General features: G+C 42.0%; 1 protein-coding gene and 1 pseudogene across 7 annotated transcripts; one reads left to right on the top strand and one right to left on the bottom strand.

The window, feature by feature from the left end:
• Nucleotides 1-1,164: 1,164 nt before the first annotated feature.
• On the bottom strand, nt 1,165-20,472 carry LOC117858598 (uncharacterized). Of its 7 annotated transcripts, XM_072293643.1 has the most exons (13): nt 18,941-20,472; nt 18,477-18,617; nt 16,413-18,147; nt 14,990-15,210; nt 12,547-13,466; nt 10,717-12,393; nt 6,179-6,421; nt 6,050-6,101; nt 5,065-5,890; nt 4,759-4,842; nt 3,663-4,037; nt 3,268-3,473; nt 2,584-3,183 (listed from the first exon to the last, which is right to left on the bottom strand). In XM_072293643.1, exons 1-6 carry the CDS (start codon nt 20,369-20,371, stop codon nt 11,043-11,045), a joined length of 5,799 nt encoding a protein of 1,932 aa, XP_072149744.1. In that variant the 5' UTR covers nt 20,372-20,472; the 3' UTR covers nt 2,584-3,183; nt 3,268-3,473; nt 3,663-4,037; nt 4,759-4,842; nt 5,065-5,890; nt 6,050-6,101; nt 6,179-6,421; nt 10,717-11,042. The 7 variants fall into 7 exon arrangements, with proteins under 7 accessions (XP_072149745.1, XP_072149744.1, XP_034597588.1 ...); XM_072293644.1 differs by lacking the exons at nt 2,584-3,183; nt 3,268-3,473 and adding exons at nt 1,165-2,062; nt 2,148-2,498 and having other exon boundaries at nt 6,050-6,421; XM_034741697.2 differs by having other exon boundaries at nt 6,050-6,421; nt 6,832-12,393.
• On the top strand, nt 5,144-7,455 carry LOC117858602 (putative receptor protein kinase ZmPK1; annotated as a pseudogene).
• Nucleotides 20,473-21,222: the final 750 nt, after the last annotated feature.

The following is a 21,222-nucleotide window of genomic DNA, read 5'->3' as shown; positions in this document are numbered from 1 at the left end:
ACCACCTTGCACAAGCTAATCTGATGGCGAAGCTTGTGGCCTTTAACCCCACCTTGCTACACCAGAATTATTGAATACAGTATTTTGTCCAATAGGTAAACATGTATACCTTTTATGCTTTTCTGAATCAGGACAGATGAATGTTAACTACTGATTAACATTGAACTGCCTCCATAAGAGTATTAACTGCCTCTTTACCATAGCATGATAAATTCAATTCTGGGTTCTGTAGAAACTCATAATAAGTGATTTCCTATCTTTTTATATCAAAACTGGAGAAAATCGAGGTATCCAGAAGCTATTACCAGGCAACTGACACCTTTTATGTCGCCTGAATTCTGAAAACAAGCATAACTTGATTCTAGTTTTCTCCAGAACTGGAACCTATAAGGTATTGAAACAGAGCCAAATCATAACGACACATAACCGCCACCGCAAATTTTCATGGTTGGCCTTTTCGGGGGAAAAGAAACAAATTTATATGGTTGGCATTCTAGGCAGCACGCAGCACTACTGCCGAAAGCCCGAAAGCTCTTTATTGATCAAAAAAGTGCGCAGGGGCTATATTGTTTCGAATGGACCTTATGCTAACGCTCATAGCTCTAATCCACGAACAAGCAATTTCTCCAAGCGCGCACGCCGCCAGCGATGGCCGGAACAGAAACCGGCGAGGCCGATGGGTACCAATAGTTAATGAGGGCAGTGCCAGCAGCAGCCGCGTGCGGCAAGGAAGGTGGAGAGGACGAGAGGGCTTACGCTCATTGCAGAGTGCAGACGCAGCGGGGCCGGTGAGGAGAGGGCGCGGACGCCGGCGGAGGAGCGGCGGCGCGCCGGGCAACGGCCAGGCCATGGCAGGGTGACGTGGGAGTTTTGGGCTGCCATGGTTGGTAGCAAGTGGGCCGACTTGTGAGCCCGATTGGTGTCCATTTCTGCACATCGAAAATGTACGGATGCTACCACCGGTGCTCTTCTCGTAAGGTGGCGTTTGGATAGGGGCTGGGAAAGGGTTAGGGATAAGGATATGTGCTTCAAACTGATGCCCATGTTTGGCATGACATAGGATATGGAATGGAAATAAAATTTCAGATGATCATAATAGCCTTGTACATGACATAAAAATACAAAACTGCAATCTCACTGTTACCCTCAACATGCTCACATATGTGCGCGTAAAAAAATAACTGGGCAAACAGTATTCAGATTAGCAATGACTTTATGCATATGCATACAGAATGCACATTGTACATATTCATAGTTTGTACATGATTCAGTGCACAACACAAATTTCACCATGGCTCCAAGTGATAGGAACTCAAGTTTGTTTCTGACAGTACATGGCAACAAAATAAACAACTGACCCAATGCAAAATGAACTTCACTGTTTCGGTCAACCATGGTTGACGAGTACCTAGCACCTGGGCATCATGGCAATACTTATACTACAGAAAAAAGGAGCACCAGAATTCTACATTTTCTTAGGCCTTTTGAGCACTTGATGAACAAACTCAGATTTCAACTCATCAGGCGTGGTAAACAACAGATTAATCCGTTTCTCATTTTGACCAATCACTAGAACAGCCTTCACGATTTGATCACGGCTAAAGCCAGATAATTTCTTAAGCACACTGAACAATTGCTCCCTCCTTTCATCAGTCCGCTTCTGAGCCTCAAGTTCCTGGGTAAATGCAGACTGCATTGTATTCATAGCAGCTGCGTTTGCTGTTTCAGCTTCCACAAGAGTGTTCAGTGCTTTTGAAATATTTGAAAACTCCGAGGCAAGGACATTATCGTCCAAAATCACCCTCTTACGACCAGCTAAAGATTTAACTCCACTTGATGAGTTGCTACCATGGCATGGTGGTTGTGAATGGGAGTCAACTGCACTGTCGATCTGTTGGGTTTGTTCAGTCACATCTGCAGAGGATAGCTCTTCATGCAAGTCAAATTGATCTCCAGGTCCTTTAGCCTTCGCTCCTTTTGCCAAGTCACTAGCATAAATCTCAAATAACTTATCAAAATTCACAAAGGGCTTCCCATACAAAGCTGCTGCTCCAGGCTGACTCTGCAGACATATTAGATTGTCATTATCAAAAGGACATTAGAACAAAATTACGAATTACGATGAATGTATGCATGACCAACTGTACCTTTGCCCAGCCCATGAATTGGTCTTTGTCTCCAACAACCATTTTTCTCTCATCATCCCAGCCAAAGCCACTACCAGACTGCTGAATATCCAAGATATAAGACAGTAGCTTCTTCAGTGTCTTCACTTTAGATTGAATATGAGGGTCAGCTTTAATATGAGCATTTGGTAGTCTCTTAGCAAGCTCCTTTTCAATGAAGGAAAGGTATCCAGACTTATGGCCTGTGTCCACCTTCCATCCAGAGTCATTCATTTCATACAGTACATCAGTAAGTACCTTTTCCTCTTCTGCAGTCCAGGGCCTCTCGTCTCTCTTCTTCCTTAGCCTTATAGGTTTGTTTCCCTTGTTTGTCTATTTTATACCAATAAATTAAGTAAAATGACAAGATGACATATCAGAAGTTCAGTGTACAGACATTGAAAGTATATAGAACCACTAGAATAAAAGATATATATTGATACAAAAGCCATGACACTCAGTCCATTATCTAAATTTCAAGTTTAGAACAGCATTGGAAAATAATTAAACAAACATAACAAAAGAGACAGCTACAAAAGCCAAGCTACATGTAGATGTAAGCTAAAGCACATCTTTCACCGATGTTTTGCTTTCCATGCATCCCACATCTTACTTGCTACACCCTCTCTAAATTCTGTCCACTCCGTTGATGATTCAGTACGGTCAATCACACCTGCGGTGCTGCCTTCATGTTCCAAGAAGGCATCCACTTGTGCCTCAAATGGATCAGAACTCATTTGTTGTCGTATGAGATTGTGCAGGTAGCAGCAAGCAAGGATTATATCATTTTGGGTATCTATAGGGTAATAGGATCCATTTCTAATTATACCCCAACGTAGTTTTAGTAACCCAAAGGTTCTTTCTATCACATTTCTTGCTGACGAGTGCCTCATGTTAAACAATTCCTCCTTTTTTGTAGGTGGGTTACTCCATTCTTTGAGGTGGTAGTGTTGTCCTCTATATGGAGCAAGAAATCCATCGCAATTCTTGTACCCAGCATCCACGAGATAGTAGCAGCCTACGTTGCACAAAGCACAATTTATTTTCTTATAATCATTCCATGTATATTGACAGTATTGTGCACTTAGTTAATATCGCTCACCACGAGGAACCTTGAGACCATTTGGCCTTGCCAAGGCATCTCGGAGCACCCTTGCATCGGCAGCTGACCCTTCCCAACCAGCTAGTGCATATGTGAATTGCATGTCAGGCGCACAACATGCAGTGCCCTCAAAAGCTTTATTCTACGTCGTTCCATTTCTTGGCATAAGACTAGGATGTCTCTCTTTCTTGGACGACAGGCCATTTCTGTGAAATAATATTTGATAAGTTATATTGACATAAAATTTTGGTTTGGTACAATTAGAACACAAAGGCGCAACTCAAAATCATGGCAGTTGGACGACATACATACACACAATCAAATATTGCTCAAACAATTGTTGAGTAAAACATATTTGACATCTAAAATTAAATGGAGTGAAACATAAGTAATACCTCATCAGTGTTGTCTTGTTGGGCGGCATCACCAACAGTTGGATAGCCGCTAACATCATGTTCGTTACGCTGAATGTAAACCTCTAAAAACTTGGCCCCATTTGCATACTTCATCATTTCAGAAATAGAAGTGTCATCTTTCAGATGGTCTATACCACCTTCATCAAGACTACGACCAGGAATGGCATAGTAGAGATTGTCGCCATCCTTGAAGCCTACAGTTTTGGCCAGCTGTACTAAATGATAGTATGATAATTCGTCCTTGTCAATTTTTTGAAAAAGAGTGATATCACCTCCATCGTAAGTTAGTTCATCTTGTTTCGAAAAAGCACCCCCATGGTGCATCAAGATATTGACACACCCTAGAGCCATCATCTGTGTATTGGTGGAGTTAATGTTAGTAATACATAATTTCTTATTTAACAGAATACTAGATAATGATGCATGCTATTTAAACAAAGGAAGGTAGGTTAGTCAAATTAACTACTGAACTAAGCAAACTAACATGCTTAAATGTGCACGAAACTGAATATATATAATACATGTGTACTATCCATGGTAGGCTAAGACCAAAATAAATTGTTTATCTTATTAAATATTCCTAGGACATAGTAACTAACAAGCATCAGAACTTATTAATTAATCAGGGAGTAATGTAAAATAATTGGGACAGACCAAGCAACATTCAATTTTTGACCCAATGTTCCAGTACACGAGAGCTGCAGATTCGTGCTTAGAAGCAAGGCACAAGAAAGATCAGTTTGGTAGGAAGCAGAATCATTTTCTATTTCTTCAGCACCCAAAAAACATCACGACAAAACAGGGAGACGCAAGAACCACGTGCAGTCAAATATTTTTGAGTTGCGGTAAACGAGATTAGAAATCAGTGAACCATCACATCACGAAGCTGTGGTCATCGCGTGGAGATCCCCACACAAAGATCAATGAAGAAACAAATCGTTCAAGATTTACGTTTTCTAACAAATCTAACAACCTTCCTCGATATAAACCAATTTAACCACTTCATGCAATCAGCGGGACAGTGATAGATACTAGGTTAATAGGTCAGGGTCAATCATTTTCCAACAAACCTCACCTCTTATCGAAGAACAGCACACCTGAGACCTCTGGACACAGAGGAAAGCCACATCAAAGATTAGGCGGAAGGAAAATTCCTTTCCTAGTCAAAAAAAAAGTAAAAGTGAGCATCTGAGGAGGGAATTTCTACAGAACGAATCTCATTCTTTGTGTCCGGACTGCAGAGGAATGAGGAAAAGATAGAAGGTTGCTCGCTAAGTCATGACCCCACAATTAAATAGTACCAGACAAGATCACGAGACGGGATCTGTATAGTGCAGATGCTCATTAAGTGTTTATTGCAGTGCGAGCCACACAAACTCACCTTTTGCTGCCGTCCTTCCAGTCGTAACCAAGGGGTGGGGTAGGTAGCTCGACACATAGCACTGGCAAAAGAGGCAGGAATGATTGAAGGAGCCCCACACGGGCTGCACAGGAGAGCTGGATCTATTTCTTCCCGTCCTTACTCCAACAAGATAAAGATGGCAGCCAATAACCACTGGTTCCTCTACCCAATCTTTCTTTCATTCCTCTCAATTCCGTTGCTCTCCAGTGCATCCCCATGGCTGGCTAGGGGCACAGGCACATCCCTGCGAGTAGACCACGGTGAGATCTTCCTCGTCTCTCCTGACACTACCTTCTCCTGCGGCTTCTACTCATCTGGAGAAGGCACCAACTCCTACTACTTCTCCATCTGGTTCACCCACGCCACCGACAGGACTGTTGTCTGGACAGCTAACCGCGGCAGGGAACCTGCTCCTTACCGATGTCAACAGCTCCACGGTGTGGGAGAGCAAGACGAACTGGGGAAAGCACACCACAGTAGCTCTCCTCAACAACGGCAACCTTGTCATCAGGGCCTCCACCGATCAGGTAGTATGGCAGAGCTTCGATTCGCCCACTGACACCTTGCTTCCTTCACAGAATCTGATGAGAGAGACATTATCATATCCTCTATTTTGACAATGACAACGTCCTGCGGCTCCCGTACAATGGACCGGATATCACGAGCATATACTGGCCAAGTCCGGACTACAATGCACTGCAAAATGGCAGGACTAGATTCAACAGCAGCAAGATTGCAGTTCTGGACAACGAAGGCATATTTCGGTCAAGCGACGGGTTCAAGATGACAGCTTCAGATTCAGGACCTGCAATCAAGAGAAGGATCACTATCAACTATGATGACAACATCAAAATGTACAGCTCGAATGCAGCAAATGGCAACTGGACTATCACAGGGGAGGCTTTACTGCAGATGTGCTATGTGCATGGGTTATGTGGAAAAAACGGAATATGTGAGTACTCACAGGGTTTCAGATGCAACTGTCCTCCAGGATATGAGATGAATGATCCGAAAAACTGGAACAAAGGATGCAGGCCAACATTCAGCGTCAACTGTGGACAACAACGAGAAGATTTTACATTCGTCAAGATACCTCATGGTGACTTCTATGGTTTTGATCTGACTTCAAACAAGTCAATCTCGTTTGAAGAATGCATGCAGATATGCCTGGACAGCTGCTTTTGTTTATCTTTCACATACAAAGCTGGTGAGGGTCTATGTTACACTAAAGATCGACTCTACAATGGCCAGGTTTATCCATATTTTCCCGGAGACAAATACGTCAAACATCCTAAGTCACTTCAAGATCTTCAGCCTCCAGACATTCCAGTCTTACCTGCAGCCCAAAGAATGCTAAGGTTATGCTCATATCCAAAGATGCATACATGAAAAATGCTGATAACATAAACTGGATATACTTCTACGTCTTTGCTGCTATATTAGGGACAATTGAGCTGCTTTTCATCATAACGGGGTGGTACTTTCTTTTCAAAATGCACAACATACCCAAGTCAATGGAGGAAGGTTACAAAATGATAACAAGCCAATTCAGGAGATTCACATACCATGAGATGGTGGAAGCAACAGGTAAATTTAAAGAAGAGCTAGGAAAAGGTGGCAGTGGTACAGTTTACAGAGGAATACTTGGAGACAAGAAAGTAGTGGCAATAAAGAAGCTTTTGCTCAGAGGGCAAACACAGGTTATTAGTGTACGAGTATGTGGAGAACGAGTCATTGGACAGGTACCTTTTCAGTGACAGTCGCACTGAAACATTGCTATCATGGAACCAAAGATTCAAGATTGCCTTGGGAACAGCAGGAGGCCTTGCTTACCTCCATCATGAATGTCTAGAATGGGTTGTCCACTGCGATGTAAAACCAGAAAACATACTGCTGACCCGAGATTTTGAAGCAAAGATAGCAGACTTTGGACTGTCCAAGCTATCAAAGAGAGACAGTCCTAGCTTCAGTTTCACTCATATGAGAGGCACAATGGGCTACATGGCACCAGAATGGGCTCTGAATTTGCCAATCAATGCAAAGGTCAATGTTTACAGCTATGGAGTTGTTCTTCTGGAGATTGTGACTGGGAAAAGGGTTTCAAGTGGGATAATAATAGATCACGAAGAGATGGACTTCATGCAGTTTGTTCAGGAAGTCAAACAGATGCTCGCTAGGAGGGATGAACTTGATATAGTCAATGCTAGACTCAAAGGGCATTTCAAGCATGAGCAAGCAACAGTGATGGTGAAAATAGCTGTTTCATGTCTTGAAGAAAGAGGCAAGAGGCTAACAATGGATCAAATTGTAAAAGACCTCAAGTGTACAATGATGAAGATAATCACCCTGCATATTTTTTATGATCTGTAACCAAATGAAACAGAAGCTAGATTACAGACCAAACAGTATTAGACAAATAGACACACCATGCTTAGCAGAGAACCAACAATTTCGTTTTGTACATTATGTTCTGTGATATATGAAATTGCAGCATTCTCCAGACTTTTGGCTTGCTACATTCTAAAATTGTGTTTGGCATCATGAGGGGCTTGTATTAGAGGCCGGAGGTTAAAAAATAATTTTGTTCAAGGACAAATACTAGAACCTCTTTTTCAATGGAATTTTTTAATAGAATATTTTGAAACTTATGTGAGAAAATCACCAAAACAATTTAACTAAAAAAATACTCCTCCATATTAAAAAATACTGAATGGTGAGCCAAAAACTTAAGGAGACCCAAAAATTTAACTTGGTAGCATGGAAGAAAGTCCAGAGACCCAAAAAGAAAGGTGGTCTAGGAGTAATCAACTTAAGGACACAAAATTATGCACTTTTACTCAAGCATTTGGACAAATTCTACAACAAAAGGGATATTCCATGGGTCAACTTAATCTGGAACACTCATTATAGCAATGGAGGGATCCTACACGCCTCAAGTGACAAGGGCTCTTTCTGGTGGAGGGACATCCTTAAATTATGTGATTTGTTTAGAGGCATAGCTACTTGCACGGTGGGTGGTGGTTCAACTGTCCTCATCTGGTCTGACCTCTGGAATGGCAATCTTCTGCAAGAGAAATTTCCAAGGCTTTATTCTTTTGCCAGAAACAAAAACATCTCTGTGGCCCAATTCCTCCTCAATAATGAAATCGAACAACAATTCTTCCTACCCCTTTCTATGGAAGCATATCAGGAATACACAGAGCTCCAAGGCATAACTCAAGAACTACAAATTCAGGAAGGAACAAGAGACAAATGGTCATACATCTGGGGAACAGATAAATATTCTTCAGCCAAGTTTTACAAATTCCCTTTTCAAAACATCCACCCCCCTGAACCTTTCCTATGGATCTGGAAGTCGAGGTGTTCCAACAAGTTAAGGGTTTACTGCTGGCTTCTTTTCATGAACAGATTGAACACAAGAAACATCTTGAAAAGGAAGAATCATAGGATTGAAGGAAATAACTACAATTGTGCTTTATGTCAGGCAAATACAGAAGAAACTGCCTTCCACCTTTTCTTTGGTTGCACCTTTAGTAAACACTGCTGGCAACTTCTTGGCATTCACTGGAACACGCACCTGAACTTCTTTGGCATGTTGATTTCAGCCAAAATGAACTTCCCAAACTCCTTTTATATGGAAACGTTCATAATTGGGGCATGGAAAATTTGGAAGCAGAGGAATAATCTTATCTTCGAAAGAAATCAGCCTAGCTTGCAAGATTGGAAACAGCATTTCATTGATGAAAGTATACTACAAGCTCATAGACTCAGTGAAGAAAGAAGAGCGGCTCTCCTTAGTTGGATAGACCTCCTGTAGATTATCAGCTCTATCCTCTGGTTTTGATCTTTTGGTTTTTAGTTGTGTGTAGCCCTCTCCCCTCTCTCCGCTCTCTCACTGCTTTGGCAGTTTGTACAGTTTCCTTTTTAGTTATTTTGTTTTTAAAATCCTACACAGCGGGGGCCTCCCTCGCTGTATTTACGTCAAAAAATGGTGAGCCAAAAACGTACTTGCAATTGGAGCACTCTACTTATAGCAACAATGTATCACCAAATACCATTGGTATGGCACTTTCTTTTTTCAAGTTTAATGCAAAAGGGCCCGGCAACTATATAGCTGCATAAGGGCCTGAGCTGCATAGATCTGCCAAAAACTAGAAAATGGTATGGAATTGATCATCTTAGATTCTTTCCTAATACCCCATGTCACATACTGCCTCCATTTCTTTTCATAAGGTGTGCATGCATTTTAATATTCAAACCTTGTAATCTTCAACGAACAATTAGACTCAGATGATATAAATTTTACTATATGGAAACAATATCATTAGATTCACATCTGAACTTATACTTTCTTATGGTTATGATTCTGTAGCCACAAACATTATAATATACAAGGAATTAAGGGTCAAAGTCTAGTTTAGGAGACCATGCTGAGTCAAACCATGTCTTTTATTTTGAAATGGGAAGGAGTATTATATTTTTGGATGCCACCACTTGAGCTCTGTCCCTACTCATACTGTCCAGAAACGAACTAATCATTGTTCTTATGAGGCCTACAATGTAAAAATATACAAAAAGAGGTCAAGTAACTCGAAACTGCCGCATCGCGGTATGAGTAGCTTTACTATGCAACCCACTCTCGCTGGTCGGTGTTGTATCACCCATATGAAAAAGATGAAAGAGGCAAGATGAAAGGGCCATAAGACTATAAGAGGCAGATATAACCTTGAGAGTAGAGTCGACAGTCAAGACATCACAGATTACTTTGCTTCACAATGTGCTTTAAAATCTACAAGCTACCTTAAAGAGATATAAAAGCTATTGCTATACTACACCCTTCGATATCCTAAATGGAAACTGTTTGCTTCATTCACCTTTCATAATCCTCAGTTCATCACTGCCTAAGCAGCACAAGATAAGCTTAAAATTAACTGGCTTAATTAAAAAAGAGTTGGCTGTGTGATGCTCTTCAAGACAAAATGTAAGTACAAATTCCCTACCTAGTGGAAGCTGTAAATGCTGTGGTTTTATGCTTAGCTCCGGTTAATAGCACAATAAACCATGGACAAAAAGAATATTCCACCAGGTAAAATTTCTGGATCTGCCACTGCTAGCCCTAGTCCACCAAAAAAAATACTGTCCTACCTATAAAGTATAAACCATAAACCTTGATCCAATCAATTCTTAGCATGTTTACTAGGAACTCAGTAGGTGCAAATAGTTTACCACTTGGCCTAAGATGTCACCTAGGCCTCCTAACTCTGTTTTAAAAGGCGGGGCTAAGTGGCACCAAAGCAACACAGCACCGTGTCGCTAGTCCCTAGGCGCTGTGGCTAGGCATTTCTCCCAACTAGAGTGGTTTAGGGCTTGGGCCATGTGCAGAAGTGACAAAAATTGGAGATGGAGGAAGAACTATGATCATGGAACTCATGGATGCATGATAATGTCAGATTTTCTCTATTTAACATGCATTAATATAGCTGGCATGGACAAGGTACAACCGCTGGCATGACCAGTATTGAGGTAAAGCCTAAAATGCTATAAGATTCAATCTTGTATCAACTAGATTGCTTAATTGAGCTGTAATGCACCATATAATTAGAAGTGAGAAGGCATCAATCATCAGCTAACCATACGAATTCCAGCAGTCAATGCTACAACAGAACAACTCCATTGAGAAACTGAGGATGAATATCTTAGCTTCTCTTCATATATCCAGGCTGTGAAGCAAATACAACAGTCAGCATTCCGCTACCGACCATAGCAGGTAGAGGCGATTCATTTGCAACAAGGACAAGCTTGGAAGTTGCCTCAAGGGTGAGAAATTCCAGTCAACCAACAGAAGAAATCCAGATGATATTGTGACATGTGCAGAACTGGAGACGGGCCAACTCAGGGTAAAATCAGAACTGTGGCACCTAGAGCATTAAAATACTCTTTGTACTTTTGTATCTGCATCAGATAATCTCATCAACTGGAGAATTGACTAGCATAGAAATTGTTCCTAATATTGAGCAAATGCAGAATCTCCTGAAGCTGCAATGAAGTTCTGTTTCTGCGGTGAGATTTGATGGCATCCATACACCATCCTTAAAGCAAAAACTTAAACTCTGTCCTGATAGGCAATCAGTATTTGCAGTTCCAGTCTCATCATTGTTTTCCGAATGGCATATGCACTCCCTTGAAAGATGATGAAGATCACTCTGACAAGCACAATGCTCTAAGCAGGTTTCTTTATTGTGCGTTGTTTCAAAATTTTCTTCACAGTTCACCTCATCTTGAGAGCTGTAACATTTTCTAACAGTTGCTAAAAGATTCATGCACCACGATGACAGAATGTCATGCATATCATCAACTGTTAAGCAATGCAGATTAGGCATTAGAGAATTTGATAGAGTATCATGAACCATCTTATAAACAGCACGGAAGCATGCAGAGCAACATTTGTAGAGACATAAAGCTTTTGGAACTGAAAGATTATTCATGTCATATTGCAGTTGACCATCAATCAAATGACTTGATTCCACATCATTCAGAGGATTGTTCTTCTTCAACTCATTATCATCACCATAAGCTTCAGAAGAAACAACGTTCCTTGGTATTTCTGTATTGTCAATGCTTGCAGAGGATCCAACAGAATTTCCTGCCTTTTGCAGATCATTCAAGCATTCAGCAGATTCTGTGCGGTTTTCAGATCTTTGAATATCTGGTCTGCAGTTCCCTTCATCATAGGTTAAAATGGACACTTTCCCATCGTTGTTTGCTCCACTGTGTTCTCCATCATTTCTTGCTGTATCTGCATGTGTAAGGTTACGCCTATGCACCTCTGTTGAAGCTGACTGGATAAGATTGTGTTCCACTGCATCCTTGCTGGATATAGATGTGACATCATCATCATCAAGATCACAGACCATAGTATGGGTTCCAAGTTGCTCTGCAGTATACTGAACTGGATTGTCTTGCATCTTGTTAGGACCAGGAACAACTTCACAGTCCTCTGTGTGTTGAGCTGGAATGTCTTCAACCTCAGCAGGGTTGCCAACAGGAGCAACTTGTACATTGGTTTCTGCAGGATGAACTGAATTGTCTTGCTCTGCAGTACACTGAACTGGATTGTCTTGCATCTTATTAGGACCAGGAACAACTTCACAGTCCTCTGTGTGTTGGGCTGGAATGTCTTCAACCTCAGCAGGGTTGCCAACAGGAGCAACTTGTACAATGGTTTCTGCAAGATGTCTAGTACTTTGACACACTTCGGAGCATGAACTCTTTGCGCCTGATATTCCTGTCCTGCTATCAACATGTAATCTGTAGATAGAAGCAAATTAAAAAAAAAGGTTAGCTCAACTTCCGATGATCTACATTAGCAGCATGCAGGCGCCAACAATCTTTTGCTGACTGTAAGCACTAAGAACGAAGTGACAGAATCAGTAGAAACAAAAATATAAAGCTCCGGCCTACCTTTGAAAGGTGTATGCCCAGCTGTTCACAATATCATCCAGATAAGCTACTTGAGTTAGAATATGAAAATACCGAAACCGATTTCTCTTTTCCAAAATTTTAGTTCGGATCTGTCCAACTAACAGCTCCAATACCTTTCTCACCTCAGCACAGACTTCAATAACAGACTCGTAGACACCTCTATAAGATAATAAGCCAACAGCAACCAACCCTCTCACATAGAGAGTCTTTTCCTTGCCCTTAATAACATTGTTTCCTCCATTTACTGACTTATCAGGTGAGGCACTGCTATGCAATAAACAGGAATTAAATGGCCAGCCTTTCCATGGCCCATTTATATCAGTGCAGGGGCCTTCCCGTAGCTTCGAGGTAACCCAACAAAGTTTAGAGAACTGAGGGTGCTGCAGTATCTGAATTCCAAAAGCAGCAATAGCAAGTGTCTCATTGCCTTTTACAATCCTACTAGACGGATATCTTTGCACAGTGTCCTCTAAAGGTTTCTGAACATTTTTTACATTATCTTTCACATTAGATGGTGGTGGCTCTTGTTGAGCTCTGCTTGCAGCCAGCTGAGTTGGATTCTCCCTAGAAGCAACTCCACACATGGGTTGGTCATTCTCACTGGACTTAGGTTCACCTTGTGCACTGATCTCCATGGAAGTAAAGACTTCTTTCTGTTCAGGACGGTTATTCTTATGAGATTTGTCATGCAAAAATTGAACATGATGTTGAATCAAGTCATGAGATAACCGAAAAGCACATGAATCAATCATCTCATCCCAACTAGAGTGGCTGTCAATATTCACAGAAAATCTTGGAATTGTGTGTTCTGAAGAAGCAAGGCATTGATCCACAACATGTGTGCTGAAGAAACCTCTTACTCCACTAGGAAGATCTTGAAACCTCAGGTCACTAGTGGACTATAAAACAGAATGTTAACAAATGTTGTGCATAAATCAATAAAGTAAATCAGGCTGATATAAAATATTACCACCCAATCTTAATTCTTAGAAAATTGTAGGGACAATAGCCAACAGCAATAACCATCATTCACATGGGACAAAATTTCTTTCACAAACAAATGAATCAACTGGCTCAGTATCCTTTGCAAACAGTGATCTATATTAAACTCACAATTAAGCAGATCGGTGTTGCTGCTATTTATGCTGTTGTATGAACATAACACTTCTGAGTTCTAACCTATTTGCAACTCAACTATCGATTTCAATCAGTCTTAGGGGGTTGTTTGGTTAACCACCTACATAAACCTTACCATACTTTGGTATTACCAACAAGAACTGGCTAGCGTTTGGATTGCAACCAACATTTGGCACGCCAAACCACATCTCCCTCTGGGAAATGCAGGTGAGCACAAGGTGTCAAAGCTTAGGTGGCAGTAGCCCATTGGTTGCATGCAACTCAGAATGTTTTAGATTAACAACATTCAAATCAGTTTATTTCATAAAAGCATTAACCTAGCGATCTACCCGTTTATTTCTTGTAATTAAATACATAAAACAGGATCTTGCTTGACCATAGTTTTACCCTAAAAAGTTAATAGCATGTAAGCCCCGCATTCTATACCCAAAGTTTTGGAAGCTTTGGTATGGTTGCAATCCAAACACCATTCTTTTGCCTCCATTTTGGTAACACATGCAATTTGCCATTACCAAGTTTTGGTAAGGCTAACATGATAAGCCAAACAGCCCCTTAATTTTCCATTGCAGGTTCTTCAATGCCACAGTTTATTTTACTGCTTTTGCAAATGTTCACATATTGGTAACTTCTTTTTATGGCAATAAAAGAACTAGTTTACTCTATCAGTATAAACTCTGTTAGCTAACTATTCCACAGCATAGAACAGACCACATTATCAAATTTGTCCTCAGTAAACTTGGCCAGTAACAGTATTTAAAACTTAAACAGGTTCAGACAGTCGGTGCTACTTTGAAATAATTTAGATACCAATGCTTTCATATAGCAGAGAAACAACAAATTGATTAAAAATGAAAATCTACGAAAAGAAAATTATACATTCAAAGTATCCACAAGAAACCAATTAGTAATTACATGATCCTCAGTATTGCAATCGCCAATGGGTACCAGAATATGCCCCGAAACAAGATGGAACCTTGGCAATTGGCATAGATCATTATTTTTTAAAAGATGGAAGAACATTTTTGGCTCTTAAGATAATTATTATATTGTACAGATTAGGTCATTATATTGTGTGGAAAAAATTGCAGCGGCTATTCGATCACTGTTAATTAGTAATTACATCATCAACATGTTAAGAACCTAAAATATCTCAGTATTTTTTGTTATGCGATCAGTTCACCATGCACGATTCCATTGTAACATTTTACAGAAAAAGAAGACTACTGAACCATGCACAAAAACAAACGAAAAAGCATGTGGTGTGGATAGTGCATATAAGCCTTACCATAACACTTATCGATACAGAAGCTAACAGTGAATCCATCTGCTCAACCAATGCATTCCAAACTTCTGAACATTTTCTTATGTGATTGGTAGTTGAGGATGCTAAATTGCTTGTCCCCATATTGAGCATATTATCTTCTATCTGATTATGGACCTTATCAACTGCCCACAAATCAATTCTAGGCATGTAGATGATGCACCTTCCAAGGTTTAGGCATTTTACTGACCAAGAGAAGAAAAACAAACACAAAAGATGTCAATACATACCCATATCCAGTGAAAATAAATGAATTGTACCACAAAGTAGTATACAGAGTCTATTTCTAATCAATTACAAGGAATGCGGACAACACCATTTTCATTTCTAATGATAAAAGACCTTCAGTTCAATGTGTTGCATAAATTTAAATCAGCATTTCACAATTATATCGATTGTGATAGACTGGTTCTCAGGAAATTGCTTGTAAACTCACATAGTGTAGCTGAAATAGGATACTGGTTAAGCTAAACCAAGTCTGTAAATTACATCAAGCCAGATGTAGGTTGGTCTTCCATTCAATCCATAACAAATCATAATTTGTGTGGCACTAATCTTTAGAGCATATGTGTGCCATAGATATTTTGTCATCAATTAAAAGAACATGAAACAACATCATTTTCCATGTTTCTAACAATAAAAAGACAACAGTTCAATTGGTTGATGTGTTTTATGAATTTAAACTAATGCATCACCGTTATATCAACTGTCATACAATGATTGATGGGTCTCACACACGGTGTGTCAAAATTGTAAATTTCTTCCACTAAAGTAAGTACGTCAGTGTTAGGGAAACATATGTGGCCACATGTACCAACACCATTGTCGGCCTAGGGTGCAGGACCAGATATAGGTCATCCTTCAATTAAATCAATAAAGAAACTATAACTTGTGAGCATATGTGATTTTTCGTTAAATTAATAAATGAGGTACACAATTAGTAAACCCAAGTGCATAGAAAAAAGGTAACTAACTCAAGTAATTCATAGTCTGCAACAGACTCTCAAAGAAAAAGATGAAGCTCGACTAGCCAAGAAAGAATTAGCACACATGCGTCTCCAACTTCATCTAACTGTAGATTCTTAAGTAAGCAGCTTTTACAACAATAGAAATATGTGTGTCCAACTTCATCTAAATTAATGCTAGAATAGAGTTGTAGTTGACTCCTGTATGAATATTACTTTTGAGCAGACATTCATTTGACATACGCACCAATCGTCACTTCATCAGTTGGAATCACATGCGTAGATAGTATAAAGTAATAAACATGTACAGGTGAAAAATATTATCACCATCTTTGCTAGAAAAAATACAAATTAAGAGTCAATTGTTGTTCTGTCAGTGAACACTTCAAAAGTAAATGAAAATAAAGGAAATTAGAACTTACAAAGAATTTGTGTCAGTCCACTAAGAATATCACCATTTCCCTCCTGCACCATAGTTGCAAGATCAAGCTTGTGTATTACAATCTGGCCCATAAAACCATGGAGTAGGCAACGAATTAGGTGTTGCTGGCCTGATCTGGGTGCTCCAGCCACTAAAACTCGAAAGCCTGATAATTTATGAGGTAACCCTCCCTTCATATGAGAACCAGTGGAATTTGATCTGTTGCCACAAAAATTCTCCTGTGTTTCAACATGGCTCGGCAACATTGAATCATGACTTCCTAATTGTGCAGATGCTAGACCACAGCTTGACAAGACCATTTTAATTCTATTTGCAATACCTTTCTGTTGGATCAAAGAATTAAGATAAGTAGACCAGAAAGAGCGAGGTACACTATTCTTTTCCATGGATGAGAACACAACTTCCTTAATAGAACCAGATGCCTTAAGAAGAGACAAAGGTAACCATACACGTTCATCCAAATAAAGGGAAATAAGCAGGTGTACCAATGGTTTAAGAAGACTTGGTACAAGACCAGAATCTAGAGGTGAGGAAACTAGATCATTTGCGGCAATTCCTGCTTCTCTTTGTGAACAGGGTGGAGGGGCAGCTGCAAGAGCAGCTAACCAATCTCTTTCCTCCACAAGAACTGATGGTAAAGGAACTCGCCCCTGCTCAACTCCTTTTTCAGCAGATAGCAAAATTTCATGTAACGGGCAGGTTCTTTTCAAAGCATTGATCGCAGCTTGTGTACAGATTGCCTGCAGATCAGCACCAGCATATCCAACAGTTTGGCTAGCAATAAGTGACAGGAATGCACCTGAAATAGGACTTGGCCAGTTTTTCGTATGCAGTGACAGAATAGCAGATCTATCCTCAAAGGTTGGAAGCGGAAAGTATATCTCACGATCAAACCTTCCTGGTCTCCTAAGAGCAGGATCAATAGCATCAGGGCGATTTGTAGCCCCAATCACTATAACCGAGCCTCGTGATTTCAAACCATCAAGCAATGAAAGCAAAGTTGCCACGACTGAATTGTGTGTCTGGTCTTGTTGTCTGGATCTACAAGGTGCTAAACCATCTATCTCATCAAAAAATATGATAGAAGGTTGACATCGTTCAGCTACTTGAAATAGAAGTCTTAACTGTCTCTCGGCGTCACCAACATACTTACCCAAACAATCAGCACCTTTTCGAGCAAAATAAGCAATCCTTCTGTTACCTTGAGAACATGCCCCTATTAGTGCCCTCACAACAAGTGTTTTACCGGTACCAGGGTGGCCATGCAGCAGAACACCTCTCGGAGGTGTAAGACCTAAAGAGCTAAAGAACTCAGGATAGAGAAGAGGTAGTATCACCACCTCCTTCATGCTCTGAATAACATCATTGAGCCCAGCAACAGATTCCCAACCACGATATGACTTTTCATTTTCAGAGGAGCCTCCTATATAAACAGGCGCAATGCGCAAAAGGTCTCTGTTTAGCCTCTTTCCCTCACGTTTCAAGAACTCTTCATCTTCCCCACAGTTCTCTAACCATTTCTCCTCAGCCTCTCTGTCCTTTCTCCATGCATCTTGTGACAGCTTTCTGACATCTGCCTTCATCTTTTTTACCTTCAGTTTTCTGAGTAATTCAACATACTTATCTCCTTGGGGTTGGAAGAGATGACGATGATCGTTGCAAGCTATAAGAAACTTCCGGTGATCAAATATACAGGCTTCCGATCGACTACAAGGCTGCACATGCAAAAATGTTATATGCTAGGGCAATAATAGAATACTGAAGTACTCCCTCCGTTCAAGAATACAAGGCGTTTTTTTTTTTTTTTTGACTCAGCCTTCCATGATAGACATTGACCATTATTTTCTTACGAAACATTTCACTTATAGCTACAAAAACCAATATAGTGTGAAAGCATTTCAAAATATGAATCTAATTGTATATCTTTTAGACACTAAGCATGCATATAATGTGACCAGTTGTCGGTTAAAAATTACAAAGTTTGACTTCAAATGTATATTGTATTTTTGAACGGAGGGGTATGTTTTGAGAACCATTCAATTACCAAATGGTAGGTTTTCGGGCAACGATCGACACGACACCCAATAGTTGCACCAGGTCTGCCACATCGACTGCATTTCAGAAGCCTTCCACGGCAAAGTGCAGCTCTTACATTTCTCAAGCACCCCAAACCAGCAAAGTAAACCTGAAATTTGGAAGAAAAGACTGGATTCTCAAACCCCCAGTACCCTGCATAGGTATCACTAGCATGGAATACAGTAAAGTATTTTTAAATTATTCATCCTGCTACACGTTCTGTTCAAATTCAGTCAGCAGTAATAGCAAGCAATATTGATCCATAAAAATAAAGTGCATCATACATTTTGAGAAATTTAATTCATGACAAACAAGAGCATTGAGAAGAGCATTGCAGCCTGTGTAAAACAGTACCAAACTACAACAATACCGAAGCAACATCGGGTAAATATTCAAATGACACATGAGAAAGTGTATACTGCAGGTACAGACCTCGGGACTCCAAACAGCACAGTTCTGATGAACCCAGACACGTGCAATGCCAAAGCGGTCGTGAATTGGACCCAGCAACCTTCCAAGCCATCCAGGATCATCACCAAATCCGTCCCACATATCATAGTTGGGCTCTTCTGAAGGCAAAGCCCCCTCGTATGCTTCATTCTCACTGTCAACAGAATCATGCAACGCAATCTTAGGTGGTCTCCCATCAGTCCCTCCACCACAGAGCCCACACCTTCTCCCTTCTTTAACCACCTTAACTCCCCGTTTTTCATCTGAAATGGGGGATTTCCGCATCCTCTCCTTTGGACCATCCTCAGCCAATACCACATCTGGGACATGACCCGTCTGTTCATCCTGCTGGACCTCTTCCTCTTGCTCAGCAGGACCAGACGGGTCCAGTTCCATATGCTGCTCAGAAGGAAGGTTGCTCTCTTCTGCAATCTGTTCAGTTTGCATGTCAACCTGCTCAGTTCCGCCTGAATTGCTGGCCCTAACCTCCTCATTACTCTCATCACAAGGTAACTCGTCGCTACCGTTTCCTCCCAATACAGGCAATTCCAACTCTTCAGTTTTCTCCTCCCGCTGCAAACCCTCCTCCGCCACCAATTCCTCTCCCTTGCCTTCCTCTAGATCATTTGTACCACCTACTATTGGTCCTTCCTCCTCTTCCTCTTGCTCTGCCGGCACCACTTCCTCCCCAACCTTCTCTCCTTTTTCTCCATCTTCCTTTTCTACTACATTGACACCCTCCACTGCATCATGTGCGTCTACATTCAAATCGATTGTTAAATTGATCTCTCTATCCGTCAGTTCCCTTCCTTGCGACTGCAAACCTCCACTCTCCTCGCTCGACTCCTCGTCCTCAGCCCTCTCGCGAACGTCCACCACCACCGTCCTGGCCTCCTCTTCCTCATCCTCCGTTTCATCCTCCTCCGCCGCCGCCTCCTCCTCCTCCTCTTCCCCGTACTCTTCATCTTCGAACCACAGGCTCCTCGCCCGCCCCTGCAGCTTGGCCTTCCCCTTAACCCTATCCCTCAGCCGCGAGCGCCACACCACACTCCCCTCGTCGTCGTCCTCTTCCTCCTCCTCCTCCATCTCCCGGGCATCCACCTCGTGCCGCGCCCTGCCCCGGCTCCCCCTCCGCGAGCTCCCGCTCCCGCTCACCCCGCCGCCGCGGCGAGGCCTCTTGCGGCGGGGCGAAGGGAGCGGCGATGTGTCGAGGAGGACCGGCGCGCGGCGCACCCGCGTGCTGCGGCGGATGCCCTCCGCGTCTGAATCGTCGTCGCCGCCGCCGCCGCCCAGGGGCGCCGGGGGAGGTGGCAGCGGCGGCGCGACGTCGCGTATCGCGTCGAGGCGCTTCTGCTTCTTCCGGCCGCGCGAGGAGGCGCCGCCGCGCCGCCGCTTGGGCTTGGACGGAGGCATCACGCGGCTCGCGCAGACGACGACGAGTCGACCTCGATGGCTCGACGGGGGGGTTTAGGTTGGGTCTGGTTGGCTGAGTCGCGTTTCCTTCCCAACGGAGAAGGGGCTGGTGCCGGAGAGGAGAGGGTTTGGGGGTGGTAAACACGGAGGGGAGCAAGGTGTCAGCGACGAGGTTCTCTCGCCGACAGGTGGGTCCCACGGTTTCTGGACCCGCGTAGCAGTGTGATTAATAATAGGGAAGGACGGTGGATGATGCAGACCCTTTTCGAGTGTGAGCTGGGTGCTGCGACAGTGCGACTTCGCTCGAGAAGGGACAGTTTCAAATTTTCTGAATGTTTGTCCGGTTAGCTACGGTTCTCGCGTATAGAAATAAGGCGATTTCCCGCGTATTATCCATCTCTATGCACCTCAACGCAACAAAAGGTGGCAAAGCTACGCTGTAAGGCGATGCGTTACGCACTCGGGTGACGCGTAATCGAATACAGGCATGCGTAATCGTCTCTGTTTCAGCTACGCATTCGGCGTGATGCGTAATCGAATGCACGCATGCGTAAACCATGTCCAATCTGATCTCTTTCCACCCCGTCGCCCATCATCTTCTCCACCCAAATGAATCCATTTTGCTCTAAAATCCGGAACATTCATGTCCAGTCGTGTTTTCACTTGCTTTGTTCTATGGGACAAAACCACGATGTCATCTCATGAAGTTTAGCGATAATTCTACTCAATTTTTATGTTAGCTATATGCCCGTGAAGAATAATGTGCCAGTGCATCAACACGAGGAGTAGATTGGCGATTGAATTAGGAGCTGACATGTAAGGTTCCGTTTGGATCCCTTCATTTTGAAGGA

This window comes from Setaria viridis, chromosome 5, assembly GCF_005286985.2.
Source record: "Setaria viridis chromosome 5, Setaria_viridis_v4.0, whole genome shotgun sequence".
NCBI classification, from domain to species: domain Eukaryota; kingdom Viridiplantae; phylum Streptophyta; class Magnoliopsida; order Poales; family Poaceae; genus Setaria; species Setaria viridis.
Note: the sequence above shows the minus strand (reverse complement) of the source record. Positions and strands in the feature narration are given on the sequence as shown.